Below are 23,519 nucleotides of genomic sequence, written 5' to 3'. Positions count from 1 at the left end.
GGCTGAGGTCTTCCTATTATGCCAGGCTGACGACAACATCTCAGGGATGACAAGGTATCTCCCCTCATCATAAAAGGTGAAAGACCTTTCTTTCAGTTCATAAGCCCCACTGGAGAGCCTATTTTATATACCTATTTGACAACACAATTCTGAGAGAATGAATGTATCTGACCAGTCTTAGTACTTAGTAGACCCGTACATTTGGTAAGGGTGAAATCACCATTTTAATAACTATTTTGGAGGTTTGGATACACGAATTCAGGATCATCCCTTGAAGTTGGAATTATGGACTATTTCAGTGAAGAGCAAAATCAACAAATAAGAGGAAGGTGCCTTCTATTTCATGGAATAGCTGAAAACACAAGAGTACACGACGGATGGGGTCTATGTCTACCTTTCTGGGTGTCTTTTTTATCCTACTGCCCAAGCATGGTGCTGTGTAGACATTCAACACTACTCACGATGCTTCAGCGGGAGGAGCTTGGGTCAAGCCCACAGCGGCTACGAGGACACACAGAGAGTGGGGCAGCTTGTCCTCTAGGTCTTCTGAGGGCCACACCAAGGAGGACACGCCCGCTGTTCTGCTAAAGGTGGTCCAGACACCAAGCATGGGGCTGGGTGAGGAATGGGTTGGCTCAGCAAAACATATGATAATGCTTTAAAGTGCCGGACGATGAGGTGCCCCTTAGAGATCAGGGAGGATGGAGTGGGGGTGAGGTGAGAACAGCGCCTCCTGGCCAGCCTGCTTGCACAAGCCCCTCTGACACCAACCGAATCTGGGGAGGCAGGGAGCAAAGCAGTGCAGTGGAAGCAGTAGAGGAGGCTAGTCTGTGCCAGCCCAGGCTGGTAGGGGCGGAAGAGGACAAAAGCGTCCAGAAACTGACCTCTAGCCCAGCTTCCCCTCACCGCAGCAGGAGCCCCAGTGATCACAACTGCAGCTGGAATCCAGGAATTCAAATAAAAATCCTGGCTCCTGACTAACAGACAGGAATAAAGCACCGTCCTCTCTAAGTGGGTCGTAACAGTTGGTGCCTAGCGTACTGTCGGTACCGCAGGATCACGTTAAAACCCTAATGAAAACCGGGCGCGGAGAAGCCTTCCGGGAAAGCCCTATAAAAGTATTTTAGATGAGTAATTGCAGCCCGCCTGGCTGGGCTCCGCCGCGGGACTCGCTGGTGGCCAGTGACGCATCTCAAGCGGTAAATGATTCCACTGCCTATAAAATGACACTAGGGTCTAAAATCCGAGCTACCCCATAAAAGGGGGAAGAGCGGCATCTTCCGAGCAGGTGGGCTAGTAAATGAGCAGTCAGGTGGGCTGTCTCCTGCTCAAATGCACCATCCTGTGAGCGCCGGGCCCGCCCGTTCTCCGCTCCTTTTATTTTCTACATCAAGATACCAAGAAAGGGCATGCCAAGTTCTCCCTGGAGCTCTGCAAGCGGATCAGATCAAAGGCGGCAGGAAGCCCCTTCAGGGGAGGCGCCACCCTAAGGCTGGAGCACACTTATCAGCTCCAAAGGTGCCCAGTCTTCTCGGTGCCCAGAGGGGGACAGAATCCTAACTCGCACCAGCTCTGCTCCTACTTGGAGGTCCACGTAGCCACCATCAAGCCCTGCTGTGTGAGACCCCAGAACCGCGTGTCTCTGTAGCTTCTGGAGGCGTTGCTGACCTACCTCGCAGCTTCTTTTGCCAATTCATCTCATTGAAGAGGTCCTCGGATCGCAGGAAGAAATCGTTGATCTTGCTGCCTTGTTCATCCCGCTCTGTAGTGTAGTATATTCGTAGCTTTGACTCGTTGGTCAGGAATTCACATATACTGGGCACGGGGAAAACAATCTGTTCCATGGTTCGGTCTAATCTGACGATCTAGGGGGAAAAAATGGATGAGGTTCAGTACTCATCAGCTTCAAAAACCAACACACAACTGAGGATCTCTGCACTGGCAACGGGCTCAGTATTGAAGATGCAGCACAACACAGACTTGATCTAGACTTCTGGGATTTTGCAGCTCCCAGACTGGGCTGTATCTCTTAGATCTGTAAGAAAACAATTTTGGTAAGTCTGTTAAAGTATTTTTCTAACCTCAGACCCATTATTTTGACTAGTGACTAAGTTTTATCTGGAACAATTTAAAGCGTGTTTTGTGTACATATTCAGATGAGGCTCTGGGCTGGGGATATCCAGGAGAACTTTCTGTAATGATGGAACAGTTATGTGTCTGTGTGCCTGCCCCGTCCTAAAGGAGAGTCACGAGTCACACGTGGCCATTGAGAACTAGCACGTGTGGCTAGTACAACCGAGGGTCTGAGTTTAATACTTAATTTTAATGTAAATAGCCAAACATGGCCAGTGGCGAGCCTACTGCAGAGCTAGGCTGTGGTGCAAACCTCACCTAATAGCCTTCCTCAGATTGCAAAGTTGCGTTATTTTTCCTACATAGGAACTCTACAAGGGGATCACTGGTTTACGCAGTTGCAGTGACCTCCTACCTCTGACTTGTCATGGCCTCTAACATGTGCGACGCATGAACCAATATGCCCATTTAACACTGGTATAGTAGAACTCACTGTTCTTTAAACTAGCTTTGTTGGGTCCCGGGGTGGACACCTCACAGATTTTCCCCGGGCCCTTCCTAGATGGGCTCAATCCCCAGAGAGAGTTGTCTGGTCGAGATTGTTCAAATTGTTCAACACTGCATTGTCACAGTCCTGGGGGGCAGAGATTTCCAAAGGGGTACGGGCTGCGGTATCATAGGGGCATGGTCTCCCTTTATCCTTCCTCCCCAGAGGCTGGACAAGTCAGGTGAGGCCCAGGGCCCACGCCCTCTACAAGAAGATCTGGTTCTCTCTCTCCCAACACTGTTCCCAACGCAGCAAGAGAGGTGACTCAGGTCAAGCTGTAGTGGGAAACTCTCAGAAACGAGACAGCTTCCCACAGCCCTGCCTCCATAAATTCTGGGAGACGTCATCTTGAGACCAACGGCTTGCAAAGTGAGTTGGAGATCAGGTTATGGAAGTTTCCTTATCATACTAATTGTGGTTCATAAGCCAGCCTCATTTAACTGGAATTGTAGTGCGGGGGTTGGTAACACAGGTGCACACACAGTCTGAAGTCTCCCACTGTCCAGAGCCGCCCTGCTTCACACCGTCAAGTGGGCTCTGGATCAGCCCCCCCTTACACGGCAGGAACATGATCTCAGAAGTGTGTCTGGGCTCAGGAGGCAACGGAGGAGGACACAGGAGGCCTCCTGGCAAGAACTGATTCCCAGACTCCAGGGCTACCCGGCCCGAGTGACCAGAGTGAACGCACAAGGGTCTGCAAGAGCCCCAGGGAGTGACAGCGCTATCCGCCTTGCATAGGTAATTCCCTGGGAGGCTGGAAGGTACGGGCAGCTGCCCAGGAAGAGGGTTTAAGAGCTCGGGACACCCTGCCTGGCCATTTCTCTCTATCCTTTAAGATTGATCCATGCCTCTTTATTTCAGTAAACTTATAGTTGGGAATCAGAACTCAGCCCTTCTGCCACCTCTAACAGGGTGGATGACCTTGTTCACACCTCTTAATCTGATCAAGCATCCGTCTGCTCCCCGGTGAGCCAAGGAGCTCGAGATGATCTCCAAGGCTCCTTCTCCTCTGACATTCCACACCGCAAACACCTGAAGCTCATCTTCTAAGGGCTCCAGAGAACAAACTTCCAGTCATCAACAATAAATCAAGAATATGAGCTTACACACACCGTCACGATCAACTCATCAGTGAAATGACACATTTTATTAGGACAGCCCAGAGACCCGAGACAGCGGGTGAGAATATACTCTTACAAGACTCCATCCTGAACATTTCACACGGCCCAAAGGAGTCTGTGAGCCCTTCAAAATCTTTGCCCCGACACTGATGCTGAATCTGTGCATTTCCTCATTAGCCAAACAAGACAGACACACCATCGCTTACTGCCCACAGCCTGCACCCGCAGGTCTGTGCTCTCTCGACTGTCAGGAGACAAGGCAGGTGACATGAAAAGCACCCATAGGCTCGGGGGTCAGTGCCAGACTTGGGTGAAAATTCCAGCCCTGACAGTGATAACTGGACAGATGACACAACCGCTCTGAGTCCTATTTCAGAGTTTTCCCAGCTGCGAAACGGAGAGGATTCTCTTTCTTGTGTGTGTTTTCTCTAAGGCGGATCTGGTCGTATCACTCCTCGGTGTACAACTCTCCAATGATTCCACACTGCTCTGAGGGTCAAGTCCAGACTTCTTCTGAGGATGGCGGACACGGTCCTGCAGGCTCTGGGCCCACCCGTCTTCCCTCTCTGATCGTGGGCTGCTCTCCCTCTAGCTCCCTACATCCTACCTCCTCACCTTCACCTGCCACCTCAGGGCCTCCCCGTGTCTGCCAAGCTCTTGCCTCCCAGCTCTGCCTGTTCATTCCCATCCTTCTGAAGGTCTGTGCTTCGATACCAATCTTCAGAGCAGGCCTCTCTGACCACCACGGTCCACAGCAGGTCCCTCCGGGGGACCGTCTCGTGATGCCTTGTTTGTCCTCACGGCCCTGTCAGAACGCATGGCGCGTCTCCTTGTGTGGACTCACCTGCCTTCTCGCCAGGCCTTACGCAGGCCTCGGGACCGGCTTGGCCATCACTGGCCGTTAGCACTGAGTGCAGGCCCTGGCGCACGGTAGCTTCCCACAACCTGTTTACCGCTCTGACCAATGACGGCGTGCCGGCCCCAGCCCAGGGCACCAACACCGGAGGCCCTCGACGCAGGCCCGGGCCCCGGGTTTACCCTGCCTTTACCTCTATCTGGGCCGTGTGCTTGGCGTAAAACTCCAGCGCTTCGTCTCCCTCCACCTGGCCACCAGGTTTCAGCATGCTCTGAAGTTCCTTGTTGTGCCGAGCCAACTAGAACACAGATACAGAAAACAGGGGAGTCACGTCTCTTTGCCACAGGAGCACACAGCTCCTTTCCAGCTCTGGGTATAAAAGACGCATAGTAACGAGCAGCAAGCTGGGGGGCGAAGGGGGCGAGGGCACCTCTCCTCCCCATCAAGGGTGTGCTGCACGGCAACTATACTGGGCTCTGGCAGAGCAGCGTGGAAAGCGCATGCCCACTCGAGGTCCCGCTGTGCCCCGATTCCCTTAGCCAGGCAGGAGGGAGATGGGGTTTATCCATCCAGCCCCACGGAGCCTGCATTCGGAATGGCCCGAGACCTCTCAGGGGCTAAATGCCAGGAATGGAGGAGAGAAGGGGCAGGGATCTATCAACCTCAGGCCCAATCCCATCACTGTTTTCTACCAAACTCCTCTACCTAAGAGAGGTGAAAGGGACAGGAAATGCCAGCCTGCAGCAGAGTTCCCGGCTGCCCACACACATCAGCCTCCAGAAAGAGGAAGTGTCTGCAAAAGCCCAGCCACTTGGGGAGACAGTTACGAAACAGGGCCTCTTGGTGCCAGGGTAGGAAGTATTACTACATCCCCCAAAATGCAAACAAAAAGAAGTCATCATGACAAGTTCCCAAAGATTGCCAAGTGCGATCGGTCAGGCAGCTGACGTTTATTTCTTTAGATGGTTAAGACAGACTCATCAATATTTATGAAAAGACTAAGACTCCTTTCAACTGTCTTGAGACACAGTCATGAGCTATCCAAGTGTCACTGCTCAGCGCGAACGCTTTTAAGAAACGTGGGGTTTCCAAGGACATGACCCTACGGGAATGGGCAATGGAAGCCGCCTGGACCCCGGCACATTTGGTCAGGTGGCTGGCAGCACCCGTTACCACGAACCCAAACAAGCTCAGGCTAAAACCTTAAAGGAAAAGTAAGTGTAAGGGCGCACAGCATGGAGTCCTGCCCAGCAGGTGGGCGTGGGGAGGGGTGGCACCTGATGAGCTAAGATGTAGATGTTGTGTCCCACGTTCCTGGGGGAAGCAGCTCCGTCCTCGCCATTCTCTCCATCCTCGAATTCCACTTCGCCTTGCATGTAGGCTTTCTTGATCACTTCCACCTGCAAGAAGGGTCAGGGAACAGAGTTCCTGCTTCAAGAAAGACCCACGTAGGCCTGGCAATGACAGCATGCGTACTATCAGTCTCCCCTCCCGGGCAGACACGGTTCATCAGCCTCAGTACGCTCGGCCAGCAGGCGTGGACACAGCCTCAGAATCCTTCTCAATGTGATCGCAGGCAGTCACCGCCAATCAGCCTTCAATGAGATGACAGGGGAACCCATTCGCTCTCGCTAGGCCACGAGACGTTCTGTGGCTGGTCCACGCCCTTCTCCTTTAGAACGGGACAATGGCTAAAACAAAAACCCAAAAAGCCTCCAAACAATGATACGATACAAACAAAGGCTAGAAGCCACGTTTTCCCCTTCTCTCCATTTCATTCTGCCAACTCTCCCCATCCCCTACCTTTGCCATTTCAGGAAAAACTAAGAAGGAAAGCATTTGCCTTTAGGAATAGCTGATGAAACTATTTTCTGACTCCAAATGTTTCCCTGTCTCCCACAGCCTACTCCATGTGAAGAAAATACCACTAACGGGCGACATCTACCAGCACTTTCTATGTGCCAAGCACTGTGCTCAGTATCTTCATTCTTTCAGAAACTTTACTGCTCATAAACATTTTATGAGATGTCAAAGATTCCTCCTGATTATGGACGAGGAAGCAGACGCAGAGGGGAAGGAGGCGTGCTGAAATTCGCACGGCTAGTGAGCTGAGCTTTGCCCCTGACTGTCTCACGCGGAGAGCACGCTTCCCAGAGCGTTCCAGTGCCGGCCTTCCTGCTCCCAGCCACTGGCCTCAGCTCCCCAGGAACACGGCTGGCTCTGCCCATTTCTCAGTCCCTCCCTGGTGCCCAGCACGATGCCCTGGACGAAGCGGGGTCTGGCCAGTATTTATCAAATGAACCTATCATTCAAGATTTAATCATTCAATGATTAAGAACACAATGCTTTCAACCCTTAAGTGGTACTAAAAATTAATCATTTTCTTTGATGACTCAGAAGGCATTTCCGCCTCCTGCATCGCCTCGAGGCCATTACTCTGAATTATTTCTCGTTATCCAAGACCAAGCGCGGCAGAGGGACGCACATTTCTGTACTGACATCAGGTCAGGCCCTAGAAATAATAATGGAGACAAGACCCTCGCTCTCTCAGCTTGTCTTCCCTTCGCTTCTCTAAAACCAAACTGAACAGACAACGTGTTGCACGGGACGTGGGAGCCTGAACGCACATAGATATGCGTGTACACACACATGCGTGCACACACAAATGCACACACGTGTTCCGGACACGTGAGCGTCTTCGCTATGCGCGTGCTCAGAACCGTGTTTGCTCCGGGAAGCCTTTGCTGCTTCTCCGAGATTCGGGAATGAACCACAAGGGGGCGACCCGGGAGTCAGTGGCACCTACAGCCCGGGGTGCTGCCAGGTCCCCCACCCAAGACGGGGCGTGCTCTGGATTGATGGGAACTGGAGCGGGGTCTCTGCTAAGTCATCCTGTCCCCACTCAGGAGCGACAGATCCCAGCCTCCCCCACCCCGAGTTACATAAGCCATTATGTAAACTCGGAGAGGACTTCCATCTCAGGCTGAGAACTCACTCCTGACCTCAGAGATCAAAGAGCTGGGCTCGCTGTGAACTTTATTTAAAGGAACACATAAAGGGACTTCAGCCTGGCCCCGAGTGCACACTGGGTCACCGGGGGGCAGGAAAGTTTTAGTGCCCTCATTTAGGTCTGTCAGTTACAGTTCATCTGCGTGGGAAAAAGTCCAAATAGAGAGTTCCGTCCTCAGCTCGGTTCAGCATCTCTGAGAGCTGCTGTCTCGCAGTTTGCAGCACAGACTCCCAGCCTGGAAGTCACAGCCAATTGTGAATATCACCCCCCAAATATAAACAAGATTGTGTTTTCTTTTTTAAAAAACCCAAAACATCAGCACCCCCCAAAACACCCTTCTGTTGCCCAGACTACGGGCACCAAGGAGAAACGTGAATTCTTGAGCCCTGGAAGAAGACGCGGCACAAAGCGGCAGTGAATGAAGAATTAAGAGGAGACCGTGCATTCTCGAAGGGTTTACCGTGTGTGTGGGCACTGTGCGCAGGGCCCGGTGGGAATCATCTGTCTTGTCTCCAAAGCAACCCTCTGGACCAGCTGATACCATCATCTCCCCTTTAGGGAAGACGAAAGTGCAGCTCAGAGAGTCCAAGGGCCTCCCAAGGTGACCCAGCAAAGGGCAGAGCGACGGACGTGAATTCCAGTCCGCCGGCCTCCCAGACCTGTCCCGGTGCCACCTCCCCCAAGGGAAATAGGCCAGGGAGGCTTCCATGCGTGTTTGCGCTGAAGGCAGAGGACACTTACTCCACGCAGGGCTCACTTCCCTGCCCTAGGCAGGGGCCCGAATCAAACGTTCTCTCGGCACTTCTGATCGCCGGCATCGTAAAGAAAGCTCGAGGAGGCAGATGCCCTGCTCTGCCACCAGTGAAGCTCTGATGCTAGGCAGTGCTGCGGCCAGAGGCTCAGCCGTGCGACTCACCAGCTCCTTAGGCCTCATGTTATAGAGTATCCTCTCGGCATTTTCACTGTCGTGCCTGCTCTCCATGATGGCCAGGAGCAACTTGGATGCATTGTTCTAATTGGAGACACAAAGGGAGGAAGAAATGAAGAGGAGCTACTGGGGGCAGCTGGCCTGAACCATGGGCGACCAGCTGCCGCGTCCTGGCTACAGACACCCTGCCCCACGGCAGGGCATGCGTCAAGAGCAACACCAGACGGAGAATGTGTCACCTGACACCCCAAAAACATGTCCGCAGAAACTGACTGGGGTCAACGAGGCACCTCTTGGTTTGGGCCCAGTTTCCCCCTTAGGTCACTTGGTCCAAGTCCTAGCGGACATTTAAACATGGGTTCTGGGGGTACACTGGGACCCTCATGATGACAGTGGTCAGGAAGCACCTGGTACCTAGACCCACGACGCCTCCGGGGGAGTGGGGAGTGGTTATAAATACTGTGATTCAGCCTTGCAGGTCAGAGAAGGCAGGCAATTCAGGTAATTCCCCCGCCCTGTCCTAAAACAGTGCTATCAGCTCTCACGACCCCTACTGTTATCATGAGATACAGCAACGCCAGTTAACAAAAGTGACCCAACGGAGCACCATACTCATACCAAACCATAATTTCCCATTATATTCAAAGTTTTCGTGTGCCCACACCCTGTACTTCTTGACTTGAGCTCATTTTAGGCCCCGGGCCTATGATAATCCGTATGCTTCTTCGTGTGTAGGACTCGAAAGTTGTTTTGGTGAGAGGGGGCAGTATTTTTTTTTCTCCCCAAGCACAGATCACAGCAGTTCCATCGGGTTGCTGTGCTATCAAAAGGTGGCTTTTCACAGGGCAGGAATTTCTATAATCACCTTCAGGTTACCGGATTAGTGGTTCAAAAAGCCACTGAAATGCTGATTAGGAATGCATGAAATTCTCAGTTTATTTCAGGCTCTCATCATATATATTCTGATACATGGTAGCCAGGGATGTGAGCCTGAATGATGTTCAAGTTACTTCTACAACACGATTTGTCAAAGGAGTTAAAAATAGTGAAAAATAGTCCCCCCCCCCCAAAAAAAATCCACTTAAACCATACACCCAAACCATCTATTAGTTTGGACACTCATTTTGAAATACTAAAAATAAAAGTAACTGTGCAATTCCTGTGGGCTTCTGTGTTACCACCTTCCCTAATGACCTTTCTGTCCTCCGGCACCACTGAAGCCATAACTACAGATCGGCTTTTCAGCTAAACCCTGTAGGTCCAGGCTCTCCTGTGACAGTGATGAAGTGGCCCAGTGCTGCAAACAGGGGCAAGCAACATGGGAACGGGTGAAAATGAAATGTGCTCAGTAAGGCTAACATTTCGAAAAATACTTTAGACACCAGGATGGAGCTGCAAGTCTGACTCTCAGGATGGAAACTTTGGACTCAGAGAATCTTTGGAAGCCCTAAGATAAGTGAGGGGCTTTTTGTTCATTTGGTTTTACTTTTTAATATTTTTTTAAAACTAATTTTCTTGGGACCCTCAAGAAATCCACATCAGAAGTAGTGGATCAGCTTCTCAAACACCCCAGAGGCTGGCTTGTAAGCCCAGCAGCTTAATCACCTTGAAGTCACTGCTGCAAGGTGCTTAAGCTTCGTCACCCCAGAAAACTATTTTGGTATCAGAGGGAGTCAGCACGTCAAGGGTGCTTCTCCATCAGTCATCTGTCAGCCACTGTTTGTACACGATGCAAAGAAACTCATCAGAGGCCCAGAGGCACGATTCTGGACAGGTTAACTCTCCTTATTTTAACCCAACACTTACGAACCACCCTTCTGCTAAATCAACCACAGAACAGAAAAAGGTGTTGCCGGATAATATAAAAGTTCAACTATTTGGGGGGTCCTAGATAGTTTTTAGCTGTACTATTCTTCAACTGGCCCTATGTCCTCAATGGGGGAAAGATGAGAGACCACAGAGGGAATGGAGTTTCCATTCTTTCTCCGTCTGCGGCTTTCAGAATCAAGGCTGCTAGTGCTTGGATGCGGTTCGAATTTGTTTCTCAGCTTTGAGCGATGATTTCTCTTTCCATGTGACCTGTGAGTTGAAAAGCTGGTATCCTGTCCCAAGGCCTTATTTGGAAGGGGAAGACTGAAGTTCTGCCTTTTACTGAGAACCTGCAGCTTGGATCATTCATTTACTTTAAAAGAACTGTGTTTAGTATTTAGTTTCATGACAGTGACCACGTCGCGTGCACAGGCAATACACAGAAGGGTTTCCAGATGCTACTGTCTTTTGCTTTCAATTCCTACTTGCCTTCAGTTCTAATACGAGGTCCATCCTCTTCTTTCCCAGAGGGTTGATGTCATTGAGGATCAGGGCCGTGATGATGTCAATGCCATTGGATTCATGGGTGGCTATGCAGTTCTGAGGAAAGAGACACATGCAGACATTACACAAACGCTGGTCACAGAGCAGACGTCACAGGCCAACAGGCTCAACTGCTATTTCAGCACAATGCTCGCCAGTCCCAGTAATGTCTCTAGGGGAGAGCAGCAAATGTTCCGTGAGAAAGTGGTAAAAATAAAAGACAGATGAAAGTCTCTAGTTTCAGAATTAACAGTAAACAGTAGGAAAGTCCCCATGCACTGTAACTGATAAATTGGCCGTGTCTAATCCAAACAGTGCAGTGGGCTTTTGTTCTTAAGGGAAAATATGGTGTGTGACTGATTCCGGGTCCTGAGCGCTGTTTTCCCCTTTAGAGGTGTGTTGCATTCTCTCTACATCACTCGGTTTTCGTACTGCACACTTTTGCTTAAGGCTTAAGTTTGGAAAGCACATTTTAATTCACGTAATATCAGAATTAATCACCTTCCCCCAGGTAAGAGCCCCACTTGCAGCAGAATTCACCCCAGTATGCTCCTTTGAACAGGCCTCTGTTTGGCAGAAAAGCCATCTTGAGGTTATAAAGAAGTTCACTTAGATAAAGCCTCTCCCCCAAAGCCTGCTGTAATTTTTCAGTTGCTCCTTTTCACTTTAACTCAAACTACCCCGTTGGTCCCATCAGGAAGCCTGGAGACGAAAGTGGATCTAACAAAATGCTAGCCTCATAGTCATGGACAACTAAGAGCAGATTTTTTAATATACAGCAAGTGGTCCCTCTTGTAAGCCGTTCTTCTCTTCTGAGTCAAGGTTCTGGCCTTGCTTCCCAAGTAACACAGCATGTCATACCTTTCCTGGCCACTGGGTTTACAATGGGCTATTTAAGCACTGGCCTACCCCCTCCAGCCAGGATACAGCTATAATTTGAGCTAAAAATCATACTCATTCTAGCATCGGTGCAAAACCGCACAAAATCTGCAAGACGTCAGGGATAAGCAATGACTCTACTCAAGAAACGATTGGGTTCCACTCCAAAAATATACTTCTCGAGAAGCGTAAGTCAAGACTAACGGAGCCCTTCTCTCCTCTGAGCGTCTGTGGTGTTAAAGTCTCAATCATTCATTGTCTCATGTTATTGTCAAGTTGTCTCATACACAGCAAGGTTTTTCTCTCTAGTTAGGTTTAAACCTCCTTCCATGAAGTAGCCCCTTTTTGAGTCTTTCCTGATATTTGAAATAGAGCCTAGTCTCCTGGTCATATTCATTTAACTCCAACTTTAATATGTACCCCTAGTCAACTTCGAGTTGGGCCGTTCAAACCGAACCAAGCTGGGCACGATCACCCCGACAGCCCCTCGAGGGCCTGTGATTAGGTCACGTCCTGAAACATAATGCTCAGATGCTCCCTCCTCACTGCTTGGAAAAGGCCTCCAGGTCTACTGAATCCCTAGGTCCCTAGGTAGATGCTGTGCGACTTCTGAACTAGGCCCTGTCAACAATGCTTCAAAATGATGAACTTCTTTCTCCACCCCGAAATGCAAATGGATTTACCTGGTTCTCATGGCAAGGTCCTTGACAGTATTCGGTCAGACTTTCCAGGGTTTGGTTGATGAGGGCCACATTCTTTTCGTTGATATAGAGTCCGAGAAGACCAAGACCCCCGGTGGTACTTCCACAAATACAGTCCAGAAACTGTAGCGTCTCACATACCAAATTGTAGTTGGTCTTGTTATTTTGGCAACGAAGGAAGTTCTGCAATTGGGCAGTCCCCAGGTTGGGGGAACAAAGGCAAAGAGAAGAGGGAAAAGGTCACTCATTCTGCCCTTTTGATGGTATGTAATTGGTTGGGGCCTGGGATTGAGCAGCAATTACGCAGAGAGATGCAGTGTTGGGTAGAAGGGTCAGCCAGCCCCCATGACGGTCAACCGTGGACATGGTCTATGGCAATGGCCGCAAACACTGTGGCCTGTTCTCCAAGGTGCTTTTGTATGGGATGCAGGGGAGGAGAGCTCCTCTCTGACGACCCAGTTCAGACTCCAGTAGCTTTTAAGTTCTCATTTCTTTCTTTTCCGCCCCAGCCCACCTCCCCATCCATCACATGTTCAGAGCCTTCTGACGTTTCCAAGGACACTAGTTAATGTTTAAAAGATGATGCTGTGGTCTGGATGCTGAATGCCCAGAACCTAACACTGAGGATAGTTCATCACAGAATGAAGTGTTACAGGCTGGGCTTAAGCCCACTGCCATGGAGGGAACCTGGCTTATCTTGTTTGGCCACTTCCGTTATTAAAGGAAGGAACAAAAGCGAGTAAATGTGTGTGTGCTTGTGTGCACGTGTCCGAGTATGTATCCTCCAGGTAAACTTGCAATGCTAACAAGAGACATAACAGCAGATAATTTCTCAACAAAGTCAAGCAAGCCACATTCAGCCACCTCGTAACTCACAGTCTATTCTGATGCACAGGAGTTGCTTTTTGTTTTTTGTTTTCGTCATAGACTCCAGTAATCTCGTCTTAAAAAGAAGGGAAGATTAACCACAGATATTCTTTTGGGCATAGTTATAAAAGTTACATGTTTACTGTAGAAAACTGTAGAAAAGTGTATCTTTTTAAAGTAAAAAGATATCATCAAAAGATAAAACGAATGTTAACTTTTGACCTGGTGATTCCACTTGTATCACTATTCACAAAGTACGTACTGGATGTCTGCTACAGCACTGTTTGAGATAGAGGGGAACTGGAAACAAGCTAAACGCCCGTCAGTTGGGAAGTAAACAAATGATAGTGTATCAACATCATTTAATATCACAAGTTGGAAACACTGAGGTAGGTCCATACGTGCCAATATGGAAAGATCTCTAGGACATACTGTTAAGTTAAACGAACAAAAAGGCAAATAGCAGATTAATATGTATCCAGTGCTTCCATCCAAATATACAGAAAAAGGACAGGAAGGATACAGCCCAAACCAACAGCAGTTCTCTCTGTGTAGAGACGTGGGAATGGGTAGAGGGACTGTTTTCTTAAACCAAACACTTATTTTCATCTAAACCTTCATAGAACATATTCATGTATTCCTTGTGTAATTAAAACATCCATAAATGCCCAGATTAAAAGCTGGTAATCAAGTTTACGCTCGACTCATCCTCTAGATAACCCCTCCTCACCCCCACCCCCAGTTAACCTCAGGGCCTTCTGCGCAAGCCTTCCTGACTAGTCTAGAACTTGCACAGTCATTCAGGTCCGGGTGGAGGTGGAGGAAGGACAGGTGGTTTGAGACCACGTGACCTTTCGTAAGGTGACTATTTTTCTAAGGGTCACAGGAAGCCACAGGAGGGTTCTACAGCCATTTCTCGCCCCAGCCCCTCGGGGAAGATGCTACCTGTCCGAGGGCCTGGCTGAACCCCTCCGCATGCAGCGGTGGAGTGAAGGAGTATTCAGGGAGAGGGCAGGAGACAGCCAGGCTAACCTAGGCTCAAATTCACAGCATGGCTCTCGAGGCCCCTTTGCCTCTGCAACTCCTGTGTCATCATTCCTGCCACACCCTGCCCCTCCCCACCTCCGCTCAGGGATGTGGCCACTCCCGTCGTGCCCCTTTCTGTTCACGGACATCATCTCTCCCGCCATGCTCCTCTGTCTGGCAGGAATGAACTTCTTCCTGCTCTTTAAGCACCCTCCATTCTCTCATCTCCTGGGCTTCAGCCCCACTATTCCCTCTGCCTGTCACTCCCCCCGTCCCTGTCTCCACCCTGATTAACTCCTCTTCCTTCAGGATGGCATCTCAAGTCACTTCTTTCAGGAAACCCTCCATCCTGACTCCAGTGAGATTGGGGCACCAGCACTGGTGACCGACAACTGGCCCAGGGACTGGCTCGTGCCATGGGCTTCGTAAACACTGGCTGAAGTATCTGGATTAAGTTGGATGAAGGAAAGGGGACTTGGGAACTCGTCAAGGCCAGCAGGTGACATGTTGCAGACTCCCCAGGAAGGACGGTGGGCTGCGCTTTCTTGAAAGCCTCTCCCATTTCTCATGGCCTTTGCAGAATGTCTAGCCAGAATGTCTCCTTCCTAACTCAGTTCCATTTTCTCTTGTTCTCTACCAAAACAGAGGCGTGCCACTCGCTAAAGGCCCATGGGAACTCTTTCTATGCTCGAGGAATAGAGCTCACCCATAGCACATCCCACCTACCCCACCTTGTCCAGGCTAGAGAAGTCCCGTTCTTTTTGTCGTCTTCCTTGGAGGGCCAGGGACCAAGTCAAGATGGGTAGACGAAGGAGATCAAAGACTTCTTAAACAGACTGCAGTGGAGTCTGTGCTTAAACAGACTGCAGTGGAGAAAGAGCAAGACCTGTATTCCTTACCCCAGGTGAAAGGCAAAGCCAGCCTCTCAGGGGAAGGTTCAAAAGCATACGGAAAATGGTTCAGAAACAGTCCTTCCCATCACGTGTCTCGCTACTGTGAACAAAGCTTGCTTAAGGCAGCAACTGCCCATTCAGCAAAGTCAAACTCAGTGGCTTTATCGCTACTGAACATTTACCAACAGGAAAGTTAAGGTTCTAAATATGACAAGAAACTCCGGGCAACTTCAAAGGGCCAGAGTCCCTCTCTCTCTGGGCTCATCTGCACTTCCTTATACCAGGGAGCTGGTAATTCTCTCCTCGCGAGAATGTCTTCTCCCTCGGAATCCACGAGGAAACCCTGACCCAGAGATCCACCATCGGTTCCAGAAAACTGCCAAGAGGGTGGCAGGCAGAGTAGTTGAATCCCACCTAAAACCATCATTGTGAGAACCGGATTCCTACAAATACCATCGTATCAGAGCAATGTTATTACCACCTCCGTGTGCCTGGCTTAGTGGGAGTCTGTAGATGGGTGCAGCCCTCATCCTTGGGAACCACTGGTCCAGATCACTGGTTTTCCAGCCACTCCCTGCAAAACCCCGGAGGAGCCCAGGAATGCCCCAGCTCTCAGGGCTCTTGCAGGTGAGGGAGGAAAGCAAAGTTCTGACACTCTGTCGTTTCTACTCTGAACAAAGCAGCTTTGTTCTCATCTCCTTTACCACGTACGTTTCTGCCTAAGATGTTCAAACGGAGGATTCTGCAGCCCCAAGCAGTTAACACCACTGGCGTTATAGAACCTTCAAAGGTTAAGTTGCTAAGCTTTAAATGTATATATATTGAAATATACTGTACACTCCCTCTCCCTCCGATACCACTGTCTCTGGCAGAGTGGCGTATTAGAGAATGTTGTTTTGGAAGGACGCATTAAAAGGGGCTTCTGCCCATGGAGTTCTTAGGGAATTCGTTCAAAGCAGAGTTTTGCAAAGAGCTAAGGTACAAAACAAAAACTGTGAAGACTTCCCCAAAGGAAGTGGTGAATTCGTACCATGGGAGCCTCCCTCTGCTTTCCCAGTGGAGGCTGGGTGTGCTGTGAAGACGGCAGGTCAAGGGGGCGGAGGGAAGGTAGAACAGGTCCACGAAACCAGAGCCACGCCCGGGACACAAGCACACCAGGACCGCCCCTCTGACATTCACGGATGGACTCGACTCAAGGTAGCCTTGTGTTTTGTTTGCTCAGAACTCAGCAGACATCAGCTCCTCTGGGAAGCCTTCCTGGACCCAGTTTACTACTGTGTTGGTTCTCTTGCTCTGAACCCACAAAACCCCTAAGATGACACAACTGTAGCACTTATCACCCTGCACGGCAGCCTCCCGCTTGCCGAGTGGCTCCTGTCCTAGACGTGCAGCTCTGTGAGGGGAAGGTCGGCGGGGGGCGGTCTCCATCACCCCCAGGGCAGGGCACAGAGCAGGGTACTCGCCGAGATGAGATCAACACACATATGCATAGTCTCAACCTACTTTTCCTTTGGAGCCCGAGGTTGGTGGAAACCAGTAACACTGGTATAGGGGAACGATACAGGGCACTGGCCACCAAGTTCAGCCTAGCAATCACCCCAGCAGCAGGGTAGGGCCCCCATCCACAAAGACACCGCAGTCGAGCTGTAGGCTTTGTTTCCTCACTGGTGGGACAGCGTGCTTTCCCAGGGCATCGCTCACACTCCCTCGGCCTGTCTCCCCGGTGATGAACGGTGTAGATACGCTTAGGTGGAGCAGACACAGTCCGCCTCCAGACAAACGCCAGCCAACGAGCCAGTAACCGGACCCCGGCCCTTTGGGTCATGAGGGCCTTGTCCACCCACTGATCTTGGCATCCACGCAAGTCAGGCCAGTGCATCAGGGGCCGACGTGTTCTATGTCCAAAGCAGGAATGTTTGAGCAACAGGCAAGAAAAACAGACTCACAGCCAAGATCCCACACTCAGACGTGGTCAGGGATGAAGCTGGAATGTCAGTGGAGGGAAGGAGTGGGCAGCAAAGCAGAGAACAAGCCTGAAGTCCCTGCGTGGCTGACAGTGGAGCTGATGGAAATCCGTTCATTTTGAAATACGTGGCTGGTTGATGACCTTGGATCTAAATGCTATTTTTTAAATTTCATTTCATTTTTTATTTTTTTGGCCGTGCCACGCGGCATGTGGGATCTTAGTTCCCCGACCAGGGGTGGAACCCGTGCCCCCTGCAGGGGAAGCACGGAGTCTTATCCACTGGACTGCCAGGGAAGTCCCTCGATGCTTTTTCAAAGCCCAGGCTCTTCGGACCCATTTGATTGAAAACAAAAATCAGCACAGTAAGTACTCATACTGCAGACTTCACCCACTTCCATTAAATGGTTCTGTCTTTCTGCTTCACAATATAATTTCTTACTCAACTTATCCAGGCAGAGATTCTGCAGCAGATTTGAAGTGTTAGCGATCTCTGGTGGCACCGAATGGTCTGGCCACAGCTGACACGTGAAAGGCCATCAAATCACCTGGTGGGTAAACTCAGTTGTGCAAATATTTCAAGGCTGCACCTTCCCCTTGCGGTGTTCGGACTAGAATTATTTTCTTTTCAAACCATCACAATTCAGATAAAACTACCCCCACCAATCTATTTATTTTAGGAGAAAACATTCTACCTCAGAGGAGTTCAGACACGCTTTTCCTGTTCATCCTCATCTGTTTTATGCAGAGAGGGGTGTTTTCCCCAAGAGTCAGAAGCAAAACTAGGAGAAGGCCAAGGCCCCGGTGCTCTAGCATGCTTCTCTTGGGCAGAGACAGCGTCCACAGATCTGTGTGCACTCAGAACAAAGAGGGTATCTCTGGAACCCATCCTTGGCCCTTCCTGAAAAGCCTTTGCTGTTGGGGAAACTCTGCAAGGAAGGAAACGCCCTCTGTCTTAATGCGGTGGTTGACAGCACAGCCTCTACCCACCAGACTGCCTGGGTTCAGTTCCAAGCTCTGTACTCCCTAACTGGGTCTTGTGCATCTTGTTTTCCTCATCTATAAGACAAGTGTTATAATACAGGCAACACTTAGCATCCAGGATCATCTAAGTGCCCAATAAACCTGGCCATTGTTATTATCCCACGACAAAAAAAAAAGTGAACAAAGGATTTCTGGAATAATCAGTTCAACAAATATTTTTGAACATTTGTGTAAAACACCAGAAAGCCACTTCATTCATCCAACCAAGAAATATTTGATTAGAACATTCTATGTACCAGATTCTGTTAAGTCTAGTATATTTAATCATCCACCCCTCCATCCATTCAAGTTTTACCTGTACACCTATGTATCAAACGGTGGCAGGCTACCAGATACACACACACACAGAGGCATATACACACACACACAGGCACATACACACAGAGGCACACACACACACAGGCACATACACACACATAACAAACACATGTGGAGCAGGTGGCAACTACACTGCTGAGCGTGAGATCTGGTCCCTGTCCCTGTGGAGACAGTGGGGACGACAAGACAGAGAAACACTTCTAGTGCCCAGACATCGAGAACCATACAGGGTCCTCAGCTCGAAGAGATGGGCTGAAAGGAGAGGAGCTGAGATGTCACAGTAAGCGGCGGCAGCTGTGAGGACCTGGGACCCCCCCCCCCCCCCCCGCCCCAGCCCCCGGCCCTCACCTGTAGGTCCCGGTTGTGGTTTTCGCACAGGAGTTGCAGGAAGCGGAGGATGGGCTGCATGATGGTGATGACTGCGCTCATCTCCAGGTCATCCTTGGTCTTGTCTGCCGTGGCCTGGGCGCCCTCCCCTGACTGGTAGTGATCGTCGGGGTCGGCCTCCCTTCTGAAGGTGGTGAAGGCTTTCCTGGTGGCGGCAGAGGCCTCCACAAGCTGATCCCGGGCCTCTTCCGTTATCTGTGTCGTGGGCTCTTTGGCTAGAACGCAAACGTACGATGGTCAGTGCTGCCGAATCCCAGGAACACTATTCACCACACCAAAGACGACGTGCAGAGATCTAAGTTCTGGAATTCACCCGAGAGTCTCTCAAGGTCGGCAAAACGCTCCAGGAAGCCACCATCTTCTCTCACCTCTTAGGATTAAAAGTAAGTTGAGCCCTTCCAGCTTGCTGGTGGCTCTAACATGTCACCTATACTTGCTCTGTGGTTTAGAGGAAAAGCAGTAGAGGTTCTGTCAACCTCATATATCTATGACTCTGGGCCTCAGCTTCCTCATCTGTAAAATGGGGAGAACATCAGTGACGTCTTCCTCTAGAATGTTCCTGAGACACTCAACATAAGCTAAACAAACTGTAATTACTGTTCTTATACAACAATTGATGGAGCCCTTTACTAAGCCCCAAGGCACCGTGATTAAGCACCTCATGTTTATTACCTCATCGACTCTTCAGAGTAACCCTGTAAGGTAACCAGGCACTAGAGCTAGAAGCATTAGACGCTGTAGCCAGACTCCCTGGGTTCAGATCCTGGCTCTAGTACTTACTAGCTCCATATCCTTACTAGCTCCATATCCTACAAGTTAATTACCATCCCTATGCCTCAGTTTCCTCATCTGTAAAATGGGGATAACGATTTTATCGATTTTACAATGTCCACTTGACTTCTAAATGAAGTCACACATGTAAAGGACTTTGGACAGTGCCTGGTTCATAGAAAGTCCTCAGTAAATGTTAGCCTTTCTTCTTTTTCTTCTCTTTATCCCCATTCTAGACCAGCGGTGATCAACTAGGGATGATTTTGACCCCATCTCCACCCAGGGGATGACAGGCAATGTCTGGAGAGATTTTAAGTTGGGGGTGGGCTACTGGTATCTACTGGGTCGAGGCCACATACGCTGCTAAAAAAACGAGACTCAGACCTATTCAAGGCCATTTGACTCCAACGCTTTTGGGTCTACCCACTCCCCAGTATAACTCCTCTTCAAAGGGGATAATGGATAAAAAGCTTTATGAACTTTCAAATATTTCAGAAAACAAGGGAGGATTAGCTGACAAAAGACGACAGCCAATTTAAAAGTGCGTATTCCACAACTTTCTCTAACATTACATGGAAATTACAGGAAAAGATTATTAATGGATTTCCTGCCAACAAAACCCTCAGTTTGACAGAGAAGAATGTATGTGAGTTTATTAAACAAGAGGAGCCTCCAAAGCAGCAGGAATTCAGTTCAGGTTACACAGGAAGAATTCTATCACAACCAGATTGGTTTTCTTCTTCTGAAAGCCCCAGTCAGAAAGTTTGGAGCCTAGAAGTCGTGTAAAAACTAAAGGAAAACCAGGGGTTCCTCCCATGTTTACAATCCAGCTGACTGAAGAGCTGCACGCAGGGGAGCATTTACCTTTTTTCCGTGATGGGGCATCCCTGTCTACCTCATCATCTTTCTTTTTATTTCCCAAGTCACTGGTGTTCACGGTCACCGTTGCCTTGATTTCTTGCTGGGCCACCTTCATCCGGTCATAGAAGACCTTGAAGAATTTCTCCGACTTCTTATCTTCTGTCAACCGGCAGAAAAAGGAGTGCTGCCAAGGAAAACCCACAGCTTTTTCAACACTGTGACACACCAGTTACTGAATCCCACTCAGGACACCAAAACCTCGTGGAGATCAGAGCCAGACACAAAACCTCAAAAACGGTCTAACTTTGGACCAGGGTTAAACACCGTTCAATGCACTGTCATCCTCTGGCTTCCACAGCCTGAGGTTTTCTACACAGAGCCTTTAAAGCAAACCGCCAGTCCTTGGCTGAATCAGTCATATAGGCTTAGGAAGCATGCTAAGGGGTGGTGGGCAGATTTCAGCCAACGAAGCACAACCCCCTGCACACATATACATCAACTCCACGAACAATGGAAACAGAATGTATTTTTGGCGATTGTTGCAGGGCCAGTCATGTGTTTAAGGACTTCTACGAGCCCCCCTCTTTGCAAAGCCTTGTGGATATATACAGATGAGTAAGACGTGCTACCTGCCCCTACAGGGCTCCACACCAGAAGCATGACACGCCCATGAGGAGGGCTTCAATGTGTAAAACGTGCTCCAGAAGCTACACAGACGATTATATTATGGAAGCTCAGAGGTGGCAAGGATGACATTGGGCTGGAGTGATCCCAAAATCGTCGGGAAAAAAGTGATTTTCGAATCAGGTTTTAAAGGGCAGGTAAAGGGTGGTTAGATGAAAAAGCTAACAGTGAACAGGTAGCTCGCCTCTTGAATACACATTTGCTTTTTGAACCCACTGCAAGCAATAGTCTACATTGTTGATACAAAAACACAATATGGTATCTCAACTTCATTTGTGAGCGCTCTCTTTTCACCCCTTTGCAGATACCACGCTGTTGTGAATTCTTTACATAAAAATACAATACGGTCAGTTTCCAGAGGAATAAAACAAAGCTCCAAACAATATATTTGCTTCTCGCAGTGGGCGCTTTCTGCCAATGTCATATCCTCCCCCATTTGGAAAGATGGTACTTCCCTACAGAAGGTGACCCTAGGCTTGCAATCCCAGAGAAAAGCAACATCTTGCCAGCCTCATGAAGCCCCTTAACTGCTCCATCTCTCACCCCCCCCACACCCAGTGCTTGATTCAGCGCCTGCCCCCGCCCCAAGAGCCACCATGTTTCCATCTGCCAACACGCAACTTCAGTCACTGTGACCCTTCTTCTAGCCACTAGCCCATATGCTGCCCTGACAAATGTCTGCCTCATCTGCCCACCAAGCTCTTCTTGATCGTGCCCTTTCTTTTCCCTCTCCCTGTTCTTCTTTACCTCTGGCTGTTTCTTACGTACAGCATAGGATCCAGCCTTCCTACTTGTGCTCTCTGGTTCTGTCTTTTCTCTTCCAGCCACTCCCAAATGCCAGTTTACAAGTCACTGCCTGCCTCCATCCTGTGTGTCACTGAGTCCTCCAACACTCCCACTCTGGGAACCAAGCTCGAGCCTTCAGTGTGCTCCGCTGCCCTTTGCTTCCCTCTGGTTTTTTTAGGCTTCTAGTTCGTCCATCCATTCAACCGGCATTCCGTTTGTCCATCCGCCCATCCACTATTTACTGTGCGCCTGCCATGAGTCAGGGATTACGCCCATTATAGGAGAAACAATGCTCAGCAAAACGAGGCCTGCGCCCCATGAAACTGGCGGCTTGGTAGGAAAAAGACACAGTCATTCAATAGTCACGCTAATGACTTTCACTAAAGTAGCCTTTTAACCACTGAGTCCACAGAGTGCTGGCAAACAGCAGCAGACACTCAGCGCCACTGCCCGGTTCCTCCTGGCTCTTCCCATGGCTGGGTCCCCTCATCTGTCAGTCACAGCATTAACATCACCTCCTCCAGAGAACCACCCCTGACCATCCTACTAACAGCAGCCACGCCAGCTGTTTATCCTCACACGCTCTATTTTATTCTTCATAGCAACTGGCCCCTGAAACGACACCTGTATTTACTGTTCACCTACTTAACTGTCTGTCTTGGGCAGAGTGTAAGCTCTAAGAGGGCAGGAGCCTCGCCCACATGGCTCACAGCTGTCGTCAGAACACCCAGAAGAGGCCCAGCACATACAAGGCGCTCTGTAATGATTTGATGAAAGAATGAATACAACTCGACACTTCACGGTTCCTCTTGACTCGCTACACCCCCCCCATCAGATCCGGCCATGGGAGAAACAAATTCCCACCACACTGTAGATTCTTATTTTTCATATCCTCTAATGTGAGAAACCAAGTTCCAATTGTTCACTTCTTTGAGGGCCAGCGCTTCCGCAGACAAACAAGAGGAGGTGTGCGGGGGACGAAGACCTCAACCTAGAGCCACCCAAATACAGTGATTCCATTTTCCACCAAGAGGCGTCACACAGCATCTCACCCACGCGGGGTCAGGAGGGGACTGCACAAGGAGGCGGCTGCTCGGGGCAATGAACTTCAGTTGCTGCCCCTTAAGTCTTCTCATGGCATGGAGGCAACTGAAAAAGCATCCTTGGACACTCCGGTCATTCAAGCAAACAAGTGCACTTTAATAAGTAAATAAATAAAGAGCCAAAGCCTGCCATGTGTCATCGGGAAGAGCGCAAGAGTACACACCCATCACCTGCTACAAATGCACTGCTTCAGGTCTAGCTGGTTAACCCAGCCTATGTCACCTGACAGGGTCAGGGCGAGGACACCTCTTATAAAACGAGGGAAAGGCAAGGCACTGAGGATTACAGGCTTCTACATACGTTTCTGCGATGGCCAGTATATTTATTTTGCACTGTTTATAACAGTCC

At 49.6% G+C, this 23,519-nt stretch overlaps 1 protein-coding gene across 1 annotated transcript in view; it reads right to left on the bottom strand.

The window, feature by feature from the left end:
• The window catches only part of ITPR1 (inositol 1,4,5-trisphosphate receptor type 1), a 318,730-nt gene that overhangs the window by 51,645 nt on the left and 243,566 nt on the right, over nucleotides 1–23,519 (bottom strand). The window contains exons 44-51 of the mRNA XM_073787587.1: nucleotides 20,601–20,781; nucleotides 18,927–19,180; nucleotides 12,450–12,650; nucleotides 10,834–10,944; nucleotides 8,524–8,619; nucleotides 5,875–5,997; nucleotides 4,791–4,895; nucleotides 1,673–1,865 (exon numbers count right to left, since the gene is read on the bottom strand). Coding sequence (XP_073643688.1) covers nucleotides 1,673–1,865; nucleotides 4,791–4,895; nucleotides 5,875–5,997; nucleotides 8,524–8,619; nucleotides 10,834–10,944; nucleotides 12,450–12,650; nucleotides 18,927–19,180; nucleotides 20,601–20,781 — 1,264 coding nt within the window. The remainder of the gene's footprint in view (nucleotides 1–1,672; nucleotides 1,866–4,790; nucleotides 4,896–5,874; nucleotides 5,998–8,523; nucleotides 8,620–10,833; nucleotides 10,945–12,449; nucleotides 12,651–18,926; nucleotides 19,181–20,600; nucleotides 20,782–23,519) is intronic.

The sequence above is a fragment of the Tursiops truncatus genome, chromosome 10, assembly GCF_011762595.2.
Source record: "Tursiops truncatus isolate mTurTru1 chromosome 10, mTurTru1.mat.Y, whole genome shotgun sequence".
NCBI classification, from domain to species: Eukaryota; Metazoa; Chordata; class Mammalia; order Artiodactyla; family Delphinidae; genus Tursiops; species Tursiops truncatus.
This window is presented reverse-complemented; position numbering and strand designations above follow the sequence as displayed.